The sequence below is a fragment of the Carassius gibelio genome, chromosome A22, assembly GCF_023724105.1.
Source record: "Carassius gibelio isolate Cgi1373 ecotype wild population from Czech Republic chromosome A22, carGib1.2-hapl.c, whole genome shotgun sequence".
NCBI lineage: Eukaryota > Metazoa > Chordata > Actinopteri > Cypriniformes > Cyprinidae > Carassius > Carassius gibelio.
Genome location: NC_068392.1, coordinates 827,409 through 844,346, shown reverse-complemented (window position 1 = coordinate 844,346; position 16,938 = coordinate 827,409). Strand labels below are relative to the sequence as shown.

Sequence of the window (16,938 nt, the reverse complement as noted above, 5' to 3'; positions counted from 1 at the left end):
TAAAATTCAGAAAGAATCTTAAGACAAATGTTTTTGGATGTTGTGATTGTCTAAAGTCTCTTGATCTTACAGACGTAAAGACGCCGTCACCGCAGACGCTCAGAGACGAGAGAGGAGCAGAAGAGAGTCCTGAACACCTCGAGGAAACCCAGAACAACCCTTTCACACGGATCTCAGACGCTCCATCAGTAAACAATCAGACGTTACTGATTACAAACAAACAGCAGATTTACTTCAGGTCAGTGTTTTACAGCGTTTCCAGTCACACAGAAATCAGGGAGAAAGAATGGAAGGCCGTTTCTGCCACAGAATAAAACATATAGAAACATAACTCTGACTTTCTTTCCTAAAATTCGGTTGTGGAGTTTACATCTCACAGTTCAAGACGGTTTTCTTTCCACTCGTGAGTCTGTCTCCCAAATTTCAAATTGCAAGTTTACATCTCACAAATATTTTTTTTCCCAACAAAACTGTGAGTTATATGCATTCACAATTGAAACTTGTTTACATCGAACAAATATTTTTTGTTTCCACCATGGAATAAAAAAAAAAAAAGTAATTTAAATTATTTCTCGCAATTCTGTGTTTTGTTTCAACAATAGTATAAAAAATATAACTGCAATTTTTTTAATCTTAATATTCTGATTTAATTTTTTCAAAATTGCAATCTCGAGTTTGAATTCGGAGTTTACATCTCAATTTTTTTTCAAAGAATTCTGAGTTTATATTTCACAATTATGTTTTTTTTTTATTTCTGACATGTAATAAAAAATGCAATCAGGAATCTTAACATTATAAGTTAACATCTCAGAATTTAAAATGCGTGTTTATATCTTGCAACTCTTTTAGAGAAAAAAAAAAAAGTTACAATGTTAAATGTTTATCCCATGGCTTAAACACTCTTCCAGAATAAAGCACAGAGCGAAGAACCGTATATGTATAAACTGTACAGCATGATTTGTTATCAGAAGTCCAAAAATGACCTGTCTGGAGAGTCTCAGAAGACTGAAGCAGCACATCGTACGATAAAATGTTTGCGTTTCTACGCAGTGAAAGCGTAATAAACCATGCAGATGTGATCCAGATGAAATGCTCGGGTGGGTTAGCGTGTTTTAGATCTGTACAACACAGGTTAAAATTCACATTTACATCATTGCTAATCTATAAAATGTCAGTCTTTTTAAAAGTTTGTATAAAAATGTCCCCAAAATTTACAAAAAGCAAGTATCAAAAGTGTTGCTCTCCTCCAACGGTACGAAATAAAGGCCCTGCTGGTGGAGAAGGCATCGTGAACACGAGTGAAAGGCTTGAATCAGGAGTCGTTTGCTTCTCATGCTTCGTCCAGTGATTCGTTCCTTCATTTATCGCTCGTTCAGAAGCAGCAGCAGCTCAGTCCAGCAGTAGTTCAGCTTCATGGAGGAAATTCCCTGAAATTTTCACTCATTTACAAAACCTCTTTGTTGGTTTCGATGCGGCAAGAGGACGAAAGAAATAAAAAAAAAGTGCTTTGCTTCAAGTATGTAAACAAAAATGTAAAAAAAAACGTCCAATTCTCATCTGCGTTTGGCACGGAGAATCAGATCAACTGTCGCGTGAAATGTGGGAAAAAATCAAACGGAGAGAAACAGGACGATTGTTCTTCGCCTCTTCATTCCCTCGTCACTCATCAGCATCTGCAAGAAAAACATGCATCTGTCGTATATAAACTATATTTGATTCATGGACACGACATTTTTTCATCACAAAATGTTAACTTATCGCACAGCTCTGTATATAAATTTGGATATATAGTATAATTACATATATAGCAAAATGTTACTATATTATCGCACAGCTCTCTATATAAAGTTGGATATATAGTATAATTGGATATATAGCAAAATGTAAACTATTATCGCAATTATCTTTATATAAAGTTGGATATATAGTATAATTAGATATATAGCAAAATGTAAACCATTATCGCACATCTCTTTATATAAATTTGGATATATACAGTATTGTTCAAAATAATAGCAGTACAATGTGACTAACCAGAATAATCAAGGTTTTTAGTATATTTTTTATTGCTACGTGGCAAACAAGTTACCAGTAGGTTCAGTAGATTGTCAGAAAACAAACAAGACCCAGCATTCATGATATGCACGCTCTTAAGGCTGTGCAATTGGGCAATTAGTTGAAAGGGGTGTGTTCAAAAAAATAGCAGTGTCTACCTTTGACTGTACAAACTCAAAACTATTTTGTACAAACATTTTTTTTTCTGGGATTTAGCAATCCTGTGAATCACTAAACTAATATTTAGTTGTATGACCACAGTTTTTTAAAACTGCTTGACATCTGTGTGGCATGGAGTCAACCAACTTGTGGCACCTCTCAGCTGTTATTCCACTCCATGATTCTTTAACAACATTCCACAATTCATTCACATTTCTTGGTTTTGCTTCAGAAACAGCATTTTTGATATCACCCCACAAGTTCTCAATTGGATTAAGGTCTGGAGATTGGGCTGGCCACTCCATAACATTAATTTTGTTGGTTTGGAACCAAGACTTTGCCCGTTTACTAGTGTGTTTTGGGTCATTGTCTTGTTGAAACAACCATTTCAAGGGCATGTCCTCTTCAGCATAGGGCAACATGACCTCTTCAAGTATTTTAACATATGCAAACTGATCCATGATCCCTGGTATGCGATAAATAGGCCCAACACCATAGTAGGAGAAACATGCACATATCATGATGCTTGCACCTCCATGCTTCACTGTCTTCACTGTGTACTGTGGCTTGAATTCAGAGTTTGGGGGTCGTCTCACAAACTGCCTGTGGCCCTTGGACCCAAAAAGAACAATTTTACTCTCATCAGTCCACAAAATGTTCCTCCATTTCTCTTTAGGCCAGTTGATGTGTTCTTTGGCAAATTGTAACCTCTTCTGCACATGCCTTTTTTTTAACAGAGGGACTTTGCGGGGGATTCTTGAAAATAGATTAGCTTCACACAGACGTCTTCTAACTGTCACAGTACTTACAGGTAACTCCAGACTGTCTTTGATCATCCTGGAGGTGATCATTGGCTGAGCCTTTGCCATTCTGGTTATTCTTCTATCCATTTTGATGGTTGTCTTCCGTTTTCTTCCACGTCTCTCTGGTTTTGCTCTCCATTTTAAGGCATTGGAGATCATTTTAGCAGAACAGCCTATCATTTTTTGCACCTCTTTATAGGTTTTCCCCTCTCTAATCAACTTTTTAATCAAAGTACGCTGTTCTTCTGAACAATGTCTTGAACGACCCATTTTCCTCAGCTTTCAAATGCATGTTCAACAAGTGTTGGCTTCATCCTTAAATAGGGGCCACCTGATTCACACCTGTTTCTTCACAAAATTGATGACCTCAGTGATTAAATGCCACACTGCTATTTTTTTGAACACACCCCTTTCAACTAATTCAACTAATTGCCCAATTGCACAGCCTTAAGAGCGTGCATATCATGAATGCTGGGTCTCATTTGTTTTCTGAGAATCTACTGAACCTACTGGTAACTTGTTTGCCACGAAGCAATAAAAAAATATACGAAAAACCTTGATTATTCTGGTTAGTCACATTGTACTGCTATTATTTTGAACAATACTGTAGTATAATTAGATATATAGCAAAATGTAAACTATTATCGCACATATCTTTATATAAAGTTGGATATATATCTAATTATACTATATATCCAAATGTAAACCATTATCGCACATCTCTTTATATAAATTTGGATATATAGTATAATTGGATATATAGCAAAATGTAAACTATTATCGCACAGCTCTTTATATAGTATAATTGGATATATAGCAAAATGTAAACTATTATCGCACATATCTTTATATAAAGTTGGATATATAGTATAATTGGATATATAGCAAAATGTAAACTATTATCGCACATCTCTTTATATAAAGTTGGATATATAGTATAATTAGATATATAGCAAAATGTAAACTATTATCGCACAGCTCTATATATAAATTTGGATATATAGTATAATTGGATATATAGCAAAATGTAAACTATTATCGCACAGCTCTTTATATAGTATAATTGGATATATAGCAAAATGTAAACTATTATCGCACATATCTTTATATAAAGTTGGATATATAGTATAATTGGATATATAGCAAAATGTAAACTATTATCGCACATCTCTTTATATAAAGTTGGATATATAGTATAATTGGATATATAGCAAAATGTAAACTATTATCGCACAGCTCTTTATATAGTATAATTGGATATATAGCAAAATGTAAACTATTATCGCACATATCTTTATATAAAGTTGGATATATAGTATAATTAGATATATAGCAAAATGTAAACTATTATCGCACAGCTCTTTATATAAATTTGGATATATAGTATAATTAGATATATAGTAAAATGTAAACTATTATCGCACAGCTCTCTATATAAAGTTGGATATATAGTATAATTGGATATATAGCAAAATGTAAACTTATCACACAGCTCTATCTATAAAGTTGGATATATATTTATCAGCATAAATATAGTGCACTTATATAAAACAATATACCTGTATACAATGTAGCAAATACTGCTAGAGTTTCATCGTAAAATGTTACTATATTATGACACAGCTATCATGCTAAACTATAAGGTGTGAAGAAATTAAGAAAATATTGTAAACATTGAAATTGTGATTTTGTAATATAAATTTGACAACGATGCCACTGATGAATCAGTCACAATGAGAGTACGGATCAGTGGATGTGAATCACTCACTCAGATTCAGACGAGTCGTTGTCGAGCATTTTCTTCAGTCTGCTTGTCGACGCCCCATTCAGACGATCCCGCCTAGCCCCGCCCCTTCGGCCCTCACTGGAGGAGGGGCCCCGTGAGGAGGCGGAGTCTCCAGACAGCTGGTTGTGGATGCGGTTTATAGCGTTCCTCTCTGCGATCGGCGACAGCTGCTTCTTCTTCAGGATTCCTGCGCGACACGGTCACGCGTTAAAATTGAACACACTTTAAACTGGGCAGAAGCACATAGCTAATCATATTTCTAGTTATCATTCTAGTTATTGTTATAATTATTGGTATGAGTGTAGTTATAATTATAGTTAATAGTAGTATAGTTCTGACCTTTGTGCAGCTGCGCGGTAGAGTTCGGTAAACTGGGCAGCAGCAGCAGCAGGTTTTCTGTCCCATGATCCTCTGCTCTGAGCTCTGGTTTGGACAGTGTCTGCACCTTCGGACGCTCGTCTGCTGCTGCGGTCTCACTGTCCCACACATCTGATGAACACACAGACGTCAGACACGCTAACAGAAGCACAGAGTCAGTGAACCGTCTGAGGTCTTACCGGGAGGTTTGATTGGGCCGCTGGTGGCCAGATTCTCCCAGCATTCCTCCTGCGGGAACTCTCCCTCATCTTCCTCGCTGTCAGACGAGTGTGTGGATGCATACGAGCCGCTCTGATCGTCCTCCAGCTCCGAGAGATCGCTGTCAGAGTCTGAGTCCTGATCTACACACATGGAGGTTACAGTGAGCTCACTGTGAGACATACACGTGTGTGTGTGTGTGTGTGTGTGTGTGTGTGTGTGTGTGTTTACCATCCATCTGCTCTTTGTCTTTGAACAGTGTGTTGTGTTCACTCAGACTCAGGTGACTGCTGTTCAGATCGTCTTCTCTAAAACATAACAATAATTAATGAGTGCTTGATTACTTGTTTGAACCTCATTGTTCTCTTAAAATATAGATAATATTATCTGTCAATATGTGTGTACTTGAATGTGTGACTGAAAGTGTATGAGTGTGTGTGTGTGAGTCTGTGTGTGTGTGTGCATTGTGTGTGTGTTTGAATGAGTAAGTTGGTGTGTAGGTATGTGTGTGTGTGTGTGTTTGAGTGAGTGAGTAAGTTGGTGTGTGTGTGTGTGTGTGTGTGTTTGTGTGTGCATTGTGTGTGTGTTTGAGTGAGTGAGTGAGTAAGTTGGTGTGTGTGTGTGTGTGTGTGTGCGTGCACCGGAGGCTGAAGGGCATGTAGTTCTGATGGGTTTTGCTGCTCTGGGTTCCGTTCAGAGACACACTGGACTCAGCGAACGGCAGATGATACAGACGTCCGTCCACCAGATTACTGTTACAGATAAACGCCTGACGGACAGATGAAGAGATCATGCATATATGTATAGATAAAATAATATGTAATATAATACTAATAATAATGACAAAATATGAATAAAAATTTTTTTTTTTTGTACAGTAATGCTGCATTGTGCATTTGACAAATAAAATGTTAAAATAGTAATTTTATATTATTTTGTCATTGGTAAGTAAAATAAAAAATGATTTGAAAAATAATTAAAAAAATGCACAAATAGTGTGCAATAATATGAATGTATAAAATTAATAAATCTAAATATGAATATATATGAAATCTAAATGCAAATATATATATAGCTCTGGAAAAAATTAAGAGATAACTTGAAGATTCTTGAAAAAATGTATATTCATGTGTTTGAGTAAAGCTTTTTTTTTCTGTAAACTGCTGTTTTTTTTTTTTTAAATGTCTCATTTAGAGCATTTTTTGACTATTGGTCAAAAAATAATAATTGGTTGTGATGTGATGTTTTCAGACTTGTTTATATTCACTTTTACTCCACACATTACCAATTCTTTAACTTCAGAAGAGTGTTTGGTGAAATGAAAACATTTGTTATTTTGACCAATTGTTATTTTCTGCAGTAAAAAAACAAACTACAAAAAAAGCTCAAATTAAGGAATGTTATCAGACCTTTACAGAATGTAAATGTACATATGGTCTCCTAATTTTTCCATAGCTTTGTATAGTTTTGTATTTTTGAATAGTGTTTACAATTTATAGCTCAAACTAAACTAATGGTGATTTGTTGTTTTGAGTCTGATGGTGTTTATAACAGTGTTGTTCTCAGACTCACGGATGGTTTGGACTTGATCATGTGATCGGGGCGTTTCTTGCTGCAGCAGTAGCGCATGGCGTCTCTCGCTTCTTTATTAAACACCACGCGGCAGAAGAACAGAAACGGCCCCTGAAACACGAACACACACAATCACACCGGAACCCAAGGGCGTTGCTAAGCGGTTGCCATGCAGCTTCACGCCTGATGACATCACTGGTACCTGAATGCAGCAGAATCCGGCGAACAGATAGTGGAAGAGAATCATGTCGCTGTTGACCGACAGCAGCGCCAGCAGACACGTCACCGTCACCAGCAGCAGCACGGCACACGCTGACCGCAGACCCGCCCTGCACACACACACACACACACACACTTTAACAAACACACACACACTTCAAGATTCAGTGAGAACGAGACTCACCCCGGCACATCTCTCTTCTCGAGTGAACACGATGCTCTCGATGCCATGATGTACAGGAACACACTCATCTGAGAGAGAAACACAAACGTTCAAAATCTGCATATCCTAAGAGGAGTATGCAAACGGACGTAAACACTCACCGACACAACGAACGCGACGGGACCCGCAAAACTCCAGATGAGGGTGTCGTAGAGCGAGAGCCAGCAGAAGTCTGGGTTCCCGTAGCCCTCGGGGTCCAGTCCCACTGCCAGACCAGTGATGAAGGCCGGCACGCCCCAGCCAATCAGGTAGTAGAAGCGCATGGGGCCGTAGTTGATGTCGCGCAGCTCGCTCAGCATGCGGTAGACGTGCAGCCCCTCCAGGAAGAGCCAGGAGAAGACACAGAGCCACAGGAAGTGCAGCAGGATGGCCATCACCGTACACAGGAACTGCAGGGAGACAGATGGGCGTCACGCACCATTCCACATGCTCACGTCACACGGACAGACAGGAAGTGAGTGTTACCGGGTTATCGGCCTGATTGATGCCCAGGATGAAGACGAGGTGTGCGATGAAGAGTGCGGCCGCGCCATTGTTGATGATGCTAGTCTTGTTGCTGCTAGCGGCCCGGAGGCAGGTGAGGAAGACGATGGTGAGGAAGAGGAAGCCCAGCGTCACACCCACCGAACTCCACGTGATCAGCTTCACCGGCAGGATCTCTCCGTTCTGAAAGACAACAATCATTTATCCAAACTCGGCCGGCCTCGCTTCAAATCAGGAACAAGATCCGTTCAGCCTCAGATTGCTGCATATCAACCCTCAAAAATGATCTGATTGAATGACACAGGGAACGTTTACGCCCATCTGTTGAGAAACTAAGAACATCAATCTGACTCAAAGGATACAACAAGTCCAGGCCAGGAAGTACTTAGAACGTGAACAGGAAGTACCTGGTGTGTGTGTGTGTGTGTGTGTGTGTATACAGTATACATATATAGACCAACCCTCTGTTACTAATGTAATTCTGATCAGGTTAGTGTTGTGTAGGTTGAGTTGTGTCACCTCTCGGCGGGAGATGTCCATGAGGACAGCGAAGCTGGTCATGTGGTAACACTGACAGCTGATGTGTGTGCTGTTCCTGAAGACCACCTCACAGCCCTTAGAAGACCAGCCGCCCGGACCGCCAGCACTGCACACACACAACACAAGCTCACTCACAAACACCTCCTCATATAAACACGCTACACACACGTACGAGTGTGTACTCACACTATGGAGTGGTTCCAGAACACACAGATGGGTTTAGAGCGCTCCTCAGTGGTCACCAGACGGAACTGCACCGTGATTGGTTTATCCAGCGTGTGCTGCAGCAGCTCCTCGTTATCATGAACCGTTATACTGACCACAGGAGTGTTGATGACCGGACGCTTGGGAACCCTGGACACACACACATAATGTTACATCAATCAGTGAGTTCTGTGAATGTCTGGTCTGGTCTAGTCTAGTCTCACCTGAGGCTCCTCTTGTCGGTGTCGTATCGCTCAGGTAGCAGCGCCGCTAGGCTGTGGAAGATGATGACGCTGGCGACGGCGTCCTGCTCGCGCTCGTCCGGATGCCGTCTCTTCCGATTGGAGGTGTGGTTTCTGCCGGACTCTGCGATTGACTCACTGTGGTGTCGCTGACCTTTGCCCTCAGGGGCGGGGATGAAAACCGAGTCGGGAAGAGTGACGGCCGTCTCCAGGTCGAGTGGGCGTGGCCCGCGCAGAGACTCATAGCGCGGCAGTTTAGCTCCGGCGAAATTCATCTTCTCCAAACGATCGATGGAGATGACTGGAATGAGACGGCACGAAAACTACTGATTAAAAACGGGGTTGCAAACTAAAATAACATTCAACAAAAAACATACCAAATAACACTACTTTAGCTAACTTACAGAAACAGTAGTTTTTAGATGAACAAAAAGATGTTAATGTAGAAAGTCCAAATAAAATCTACAAATATTTCTCTTATTTCTCTTGATTTTTAAGCTATAAAACTGTTACAGTACATTTTGCCAGTCTGAAAATCAAAGGTCTCGCTAGACTTAATTAACTAAATAATATTAAATATATAAAAAAATTACATAATAATTCATATACCAATAATAATTTAAACAAAAATATTTTATAATTTATTTCTTCAGCCGATTTGACAGATTTCAGCAAATCTGAAACTCAAAGATCCTGCTGGATTTACTTATCTAAATCATTAAATAAATTGTAAAAATATACAATTAAATTATATATGACTACACACATATGTATATATAATTTATTTATGGAATAACAGGAATAAAAAATAAATTGAAATGTCAAAGTAGTAGTGCATATTACTTTTTTTAAATATCACAAATAAAATGTCACTACTACCTTTGACAGATATCAGTGAATGTGTAATATGATAAATCATAAATGAATATTATTGACTAAAAGAGGGAGTGGGTGTGGCCTGCAAATCTTTAGCCAATCAGAAACACTCTTGGCACATCAATCATTTTGTACGAGGGCGGTTGCTTTGGATGGAGGGTGTGTGTATGTAAATCAGTGAAGGAATGAAACAGACCGATGTTGGGCGTGACGATGGTGAAGGGGCTCAGGTAGGTCTTCCTCATGTTTTGCGCGAGCGTGTTCGTATACTCCTCAAACTGTCGCAGCAGTGTTGCCGAGCCGCCCTCCGTCTGCTGAATTAGCTCCCAGTGTCCACGTGTGTCCGCCGACAATATAGTGCTGCCCACGTGCATCAGGTGCTGCCACAACGACCAATCACAAAGTCAGAATATCGTAACTTGTTTCAATTACTTTTAAAAATGCATCTAGTATTCCTAATAAAAATAACGAATAATTGTTTCCTGTAAATCTTGTGAAAAGGTTCAAATAAAATCCTCAAATATTCCCATTTCTTTTGTTTTTTAAGTGGATTTATTTAACTCATGATAAAAAATAATAACAATTAAATCACAATAAGATGTTATAATTATTAATTATATTTTTCACTCAGTGAAACAGTCACATTTGTCAGATGTCTTAAAGAGAAAATTGTTTACATTGCTAAAAATTTAGTTTGCATCACTACTTTAAGTTCATAACTAACTTAAAAATCGCAATTTGTTAAATTCAGACTAGTATTCCTAATAAAAATTATTGGGTTTGAAGTATACAAATGTATAAATAACGCATATTAATAATGCATTTAATAATATTGAAAAAATTGCGCAACATGCGTTAATTGTAGCGTATCAGCGCTAAATCTCTACATGCATACGTTTTTACCCAGGACTTCCTAATGCTACATCTGAGAGAAAATTGTTTGCGAAGCTAAAAATGTAGTTGGTTGCATCACTAATTTTAGTTTGCAAATACTTAAGAAACATTACTTTTAGAATGCTAGTATTCTTAATAAAAATAACTAGTTACACATTATTCTGTGCTAAATAATGAGATAACTGAAGTATGCATTGTTTCCTTACTTAAGAAAAATTGCGCAACGTAGTAATTGTAGCACGTTAGTGATAAAACTGCGCATACATGCTTTGTTAAACAGGAATTCATAATGTTACATTTAGGAAATATTGTTTGCAATGATAAAAAATGTAGTTAGTCACTACTTTTAGTTTAGTTTTAGTTACTTTTAAAATGCAGATTAGTTTTCTTAATTTAAAAAAACTGTGTGTTGTTTATGCATTATTTAAATGGCAAGCTAACTGAAATATGGATGGTTTCTTTGCTCAAAAACAAACTGTGCAACATTTTAAAATTGTAGCATGTTAGCACTGCAGCTGCGCGCACGTACCTCGTTGAACAGGACGTCCTGCGTGGCGCTGAGGTTGAAGCCCTGCTGGCGGCTCTCGTGCTGCAGTATGGCACGCATCAGGTGATACGCCATCTTCACATCGCTGCCATAGAACTGACTCAAGCTCTTCGTAGCGTTACAGAGCAGTGCAGCCGTCTGCTGGACGTTACTGGAGTCCATCAGAGACGCGTTACGAGCCAAACGCTCCGACTGCAGGCATGAAGACACAGGTGAGGACGCGCGGATCACGCTGTATCGCTCTAAGTGTGTGTGAGGCGGGAGATTCTCACCAGTGTCTTGAGATTACTGAAGCTCACAGACGAACAGTTGAAGAGGTTCGGTGACAGCCAGCCCTTGTGTTCGTCACAGTGACGGATCGCAGTCCCGGTGGATCCTTTCGGACACGAGACGGCCGCTGGGAGACCGAACTTGGTCCTCGGCCACCAGATTCCTGCTTCGATGGCCTGCGGACAGCTGTTGTAGATGACTGAACACACACACACACACACACACACATTACTTAGGGATTGTGGGACACGTATGACAGTCTAAAGAGAGCGTGTGTTTGAGAGTCTGACCTTCACAGCCGCTGGACGAGACCTCAGCGAAGGGGTTATCACAGCGGTCACACTGTCGCCCGATGACACCCGGTTTACACGGACACTGACCGCTGTCCTGGTCACACGCTCGCGAGAACGAGCCCACGGCGTAGCAGTCACACAGCAGACAAACCGCGCTCGAGGGAGGACGGAAGTGATTGTCCTGACCACAGAATCACACGCATTACAACAGATGCTCAGACACATTCAACTGCACTTTGGAACACCACTAACACTCTAGCAGTCAAGTATTCAAATAAAATAATATAATACAAATAATCAATTCTAAAATATTGTAAACAATATTAAAATAAAATACATTTGATAATACAATATTAAAATAAAGTAAAAAAATAAATTCATTAAACAACATTACAATTTTAAACAATAATTTTTTTACAACTTAAACCACATAAAAAAACTAATAGAATAATATAAATTATATTTACTAAAAAAATGTCATTACAGTTTAGTGGAGTTAAAAATGTACTAAATATAAAAGATAATTAATTATATAATGTATAATTAAATTTTTGTTTAACAATTTAAAAAACAATGTTAATATTACAAGATTAAAATAATAAAACTAAAGTTTATTAAAGAATATAAAATTAGAATATGATAAAAAATAAATGTTAAAATAAGAATATAATACAAATGTTACAATTTATTAAACAACAATACATTATTATAATTTTATATCGTTTAATAAATTGTATATTGTATTTTTGTTAAATTATTTACTTTTATATTGTTTGATACACTGTATAATATAATATTTATTAAACAACAAATTCTAAATAAATAATATTTTATTACATAATATAAAATCGAAATAATAAAAAAAGGTACAATTTAATAAAAACATATAAATATAAATGATTAAATACTGTTTTGATAAATATTTTCAAACTAAAAGCAGTAGCTATAAACACAGTAATGGAGTCTGATCGTACCTTGCAGCGACACGCGCCGCTCGTCTTGTTACAGTCAGCGTCGAATCCTTTAGCTGTGTCACAGTTACACGGACCACATGACTTATCACCCCACCATCCGCGGGGACATGGCAGATCCGTCCTGAGCACGCACACACACACACACACACACACACACACACACACACACACACACTCATGTTAACACACACGTCATCAGAGCGCAGTGAATGAGTCAGGAAACACTCGTACTTCTTCTCGCAGTATTGGCCGAAGTAGCTGCTGGGACAGTTACACGTGTATCCGTGGGCGGAGCTTGACTTCCTGCTGCATGCTGATTGGTGCTCGCAGGGATTCAGAGAGCAGGCATCACTGCAGTTGTTGCCGTAGTAACCTGTCATCATGTGTAAACAATACAAAAACTCAATTCAATCAAGTAAATAATACAACTAACCAAAATTTGCATCAAAACGGATCATACAAAACAGAAACTGATCACATGTGGATCACTATAATGAGACGGACCGCTGTGGCATCTGCAGGAATGTGTGTCCCAGTCGTCGCTACAGTCGCTGTGAGCCGGACACGGGTTCGATCCGCAGGGGTTCGGCAGGCTGCAGCCCGACTCCACGTTCACCACATCAGCCTGGTGCATGCTGGGAAACACGGGAGCCGAGGCGGAGTCACCCAGACGAAAACCCTGCAGACAACCACATGTGATGATTCTATATCTGTGTGTGTGTGTTAGAGTGTGTGAGTGTGTGTGTGTGAGTGATTGTTTGTGTGTGTGTGTGGTGATCACCTGAACACATCCTCTGAATCCACTGATGACTTTATTCCTGCTGTCTGTGTTTCCGCCGACACTCACAGTCTTCAGTTTAACACCCTTCAGCTTAGAGTCCAGATCCATAGACGACTACACACACACATACCCATTATGTTTATATTATATTCATTAATACATTTAAATTAGAAAAGTGTTTATAAAACATTTTAATTGTATTAGGCTATAATGTACTATAGATTTGAATATTTAAAGGCGAGGTCAAGCGTATGGTGTCTGACCGTGTACAGGCCGTGGTCGAGGCTCAGCGTTGCCGTTATGATGCCCGTCCCGGGGCCTCGCAGCTCCAGCAACACATGATGCCATTGGCCGTCGCTCACTGTGACATCATCAACACGAGACACGGTGGAGTCCTCGCCGCGCTGAACCGATGTCAACATGTAACCCTCTCTCAGCTGACACACACACACGCACACACACACACACACCATAGATCATGAAATACTCATAGATCGATTACAAAACTATACACGTATTCAAGAGCAGGCTCTAAGATGGTTTAGATCCTATCTGTCCAATCTCTACAACTATGTTTATTTAAACAGGCAGTCATCTTTATTATCACCAGTAGAATATGGGGTGCCACAAGAATCTGTCCTAGGTCCTCTGCTATTTTTTATATACCTGTTGCCCCTTGGTAACTACCATCACCTCTGATAAGCTACTATTAAATATATTGTAGAAACATATGTTGTACAGCTGCTTTGAAACATTTTGTATCATGAAAAGTGTTCTAAATATAAACTGGAATGGGAATTGATTACAGCACTACACAAACATCTGTCCAATCAAATGTGCTCTAGAAGCATTCATATATATTATAATATGTAAGATTACAGTGTATTCATATAAAATATTGAATGAAGTATAAATTATTTTATCAATATCCCACTCCAACTTTCAACAGGAAATATAAATACATAGAAAAAAACTCCACACATTTAGTTTTTTCTTTTAAAATAATAACAACAAAAACTGCAGTTTAGTGTGTGTAAGGTGTCGTATCACACACAGCCAGCAGGAGGCACTGTAGACACATCTGTGCACATGCGGCTGAAACTGCTCAGCCGTGTGTGTGTTTTATATCTGTGTGAGAGCTCAAGCTGGTGAAACCTCTGTTTAACAACGCCCTCATTTGTAAAACAGTATGAATCTGAAGTATGTGTTTAATGGCACCTGTATGGTGAGGTTGTGTTGTTGTGCTGAACTGATGTGTATCAGTGTCGCTGTCGGCTGCCGCGTGCGGAACATGAACTCCAGGTGCCACGGAACCGTTACTATGACAGCCAGATCCCGCCACGACAACAGCCCGTTACCATGGAAACGCAGCGGGTTGGGCATCACTGCAGACAGACGAACAGACAGGTGTCGTTACTGACCAATCCGCCGCTAACAGATGCTCACGTGACGCTCGCTCACCTTTCTCACAGTTCCGTCCTCCGAATCCCAGCGCACAGTCACATCGGAATGAACCCCACAGATTCACGCAGCTGCCGCCGTTCAGACACGGGTTAGTGCTGCAGAAATGACGCTTCGCCGAGCATCCTGGGAAAAAAAACGTAATGCATTAATGAAGGGAAAACAATGTTGCAGGAAGCGCAATGAATCACTGATAGCTCCTCACCGGCTAGCGTTCCGTTGTTAGCGATGAATCCGGCCATGTCGATGAGCTGCTGGTCGATGCGCAGGTCCTTCATGCAGCCGATGAACTGCCGGTTCCGGACAGGAAACTCCTCGGGAAGTTTGGGAACACCGCCCAGCAGCAGCGGCCCCGTCAGATCCAGAGACCTGCCACAAAACAATGTAACATTACACAGTCACGCTATTACCAGTGATTAGCGCTTATCGGACTCGCGCTCTTACTTCTTGGATCCTGACTGGCTGCCCTGGGCGGAGCATGAATAGTTTCCAATCACGTGACCGAAGCGCAGCGCCATCGAACTATCGCAATCATCCAGCGTCACCACCACAACCTTCTGATCGGACGGGCCCTGAGGAAGACCTGCACGGTTCAGGACGGGCTGAGAGAGAGAGAGAGAGAGAGAGAGAGAGAGAGAGACAGAAACAGAGTGAGAGATCAGAGAGGAGAATCAGAGAACAGCTGCATCAAACACAACCATAAAAATACAACACAGATAGACAATGACAAGCTGCATCTTCATCTGTGGAGTATTTTTATCTGTCTGGTGTCTTACAGTTAATATATATAGTATTTTAGGTAATAATATATTGTATTGTGTTATATAATATTTGTATAGGTCAAATATTTGATAAATGATGAATTATAATGTATAGATATTAAAATAAACTAGATAGTAAAGTTTGTGGTCAAACTTTAAGTTGGTTTGAAAAAGCCTAGCCAGAAAGATTGAAGCTAGCATGTGACTAGCAGGTCATTAGCAAGTTACTAGCATGTCTCTAGCATGTTGTTAGCATGATTAGCAAGTGACTAGCACGTTATTAGCAAGATTAGCAAGTGACTAGCATGTTTTTAGCATGACTAGCAAGTGAGTAGCATGTTGTTAGCATTACTAGCGAGTCTGTAGCATGTTGTTAGCATTACTAGCAATTGACTAACATGTTGCTAACATGATTAGTAAGTGACTAGTATGTTGCTAGTATGACTAGCATGTCTCTAGCATGTTTGTTAACATGACTAGCAAGTGGCTAGCATTTTGCTAGCATGATTAGCAAAGTTACTAGCATGTTGTTAACATAATTAACAAGTGAATAGCATGTTTGCTATCATGACTAGCATGTCTGTAGCATGTTGCTAGCATGACTAGCAAATGACTAGCATGATTAGCAAAGTTATTAACATGCTGTTAGGATGATTAGCAAGTGACTAGCATTTTCCTAGCATGTTGTAAGCATGATTAGCAGGTGATTAGCATGTTGCTAGCATGAGTAGCATGTCTGTAGCATGTTGTTATCATGACTATCAAATGATTGACTAGCATGTTGTACGCATGATTAGCAAAGTTGCAAGCATGATTAACGAGAGAGTAGCATGTCGCTAGCATTTTGTAAGCACGATTAGCAAGTGACTAGCATGTCTGTAGCATGTTGCTAGTATGACTGGCATGTCTCTAGCATTTTGCTAACATGACTAGCAAGTGTGATGGTAGTCCAAAACCAGCTAAAACCAGTTGATTCAGTAAAAAACACCCACTAAAACCAGCTAAGACCAGCGTGACAGTAGCCAAAAACACTTTAAAACCACCAGCTTGGGAGACCAGCCAAAGCAACCGATCAGCTTAGGCTGGTTTTAGCTGTATTTTCAGTAGGAATTTTAAGCTTTGCTATGTCAGAATACTAAAATACCTTATAAGTCTTATTATCTAAAATTTCCACCCCCTCAATGAAAGTCTATGGCATTTTAGGTGGATTTGATAGTCT

The 16,938-nt window shown here is 39.5% G+C and overlaps 1 protein-coding gene across 1 annotated transcript in view; it reads right to left on the bottom strand.

Moving 5' to 3' along the window:
* Window positions 1-210: 210 nt before the first annotated feature.
* The window catches only part of celsr2 (cadherin, EGF LAG seven-pass G-type receptor 2), a 38,066-nt gene continuing 21,338 nt past the window's right edge, over window positions 211-16,938 (bottom strand). Inside the window, exons 6-32 of the mRNA XM_052539548.1 lie at window positions 15,403-15,560; window positions 15,164-15,327; window positions 14,959-15,084; window positions 14,716-14,882; window positions 13,761-13,934; window positions 13,498-13,611; window positions 13,221-13,395; window positions 12,948-13,089; window positions 12,717-12,837; window positions 11,740-11,923; window positions 11,452-11,648; window positions 11,162-11,371; window positions 9,935-10,118; window positions 8,845-9,163; window positions 8,603-8,770; window positions 8,396-8,522; window positions 7,859-8,059; window positions 7,495-7,782; window positions 7,355-7,422; window positions 7,154-7,280; window positions 6,952-7,062; window positions 6,021-6,148; window positions 5,611-5,687; window positions 5,361-5,522; window positions 5,143-5,292; window positions 4,786-4,990; window positions 211-1,673 (exon numbers count right to left, since the gene is read on the bottom strand). Of these exons, the coding sequence (XP_052395508.1) occupies window positions 1,667-1,673; window positions 4,786-4,990; window positions 5,143-5,292; window positions 5,361-5,522; window positions 5,611-5,687; window positions 6,021-6,148; window positions 6,952-7,062; window positions 7,154-7,280; window positions 7,355-7,422; window positions 7,495-7,782; window positions 7,859-8,059; window positions 8,396-8,522; window positions 8,603-8,770; window positions 8,845-9,163; window positions 9,935-10,118; window positions 11,162-11,371; window positions 11,452-11,648; window positions 11,740-11,923; window positions 12,717-12,837; window positions 12,948-13,089; window positions 13,221-13,395; window positions 13,498-13,611; window positions 13,761-13,934; window positions 14,716-14,882; window positions 14,959-15,084; window positions 15,164-15,327; window positions 15,403-15,560 (4,254 nt within the window). The 3' untranslated portion in view covers window positions 211-1,666. The remainder of the gene's footprint in view (window positions 1,674-4,785; window positions 4,991-5,142; window positions 5,293-5,360; window positions 5,523-5,610; window positions 5,688-6,020; window positions 6,149-6,951; window positions 7,063-7,153; window positions 7,281-7,354; window positions 7,423-7,494; window positions 7,783-7,858; window positions 8,060-8,395; window positions 8,523-8,602; window positions 8,771-8,844; window positions 9,164-9,934; window positions 10,119-11,161; window positions 11,372-11,451; window positions 11,649-11,739; window positions 11,924-12,716; window positions 12,838-12,947; window positions 13,090-13,220; window positions 13,396-13,497; window positions 13,612-13,760; window positions 13,935-14,715; window positions 14,883-14,958; window positions 15,085-15,163; window positions 15,328-15,402; window positions 15,561-16,938) is intronic.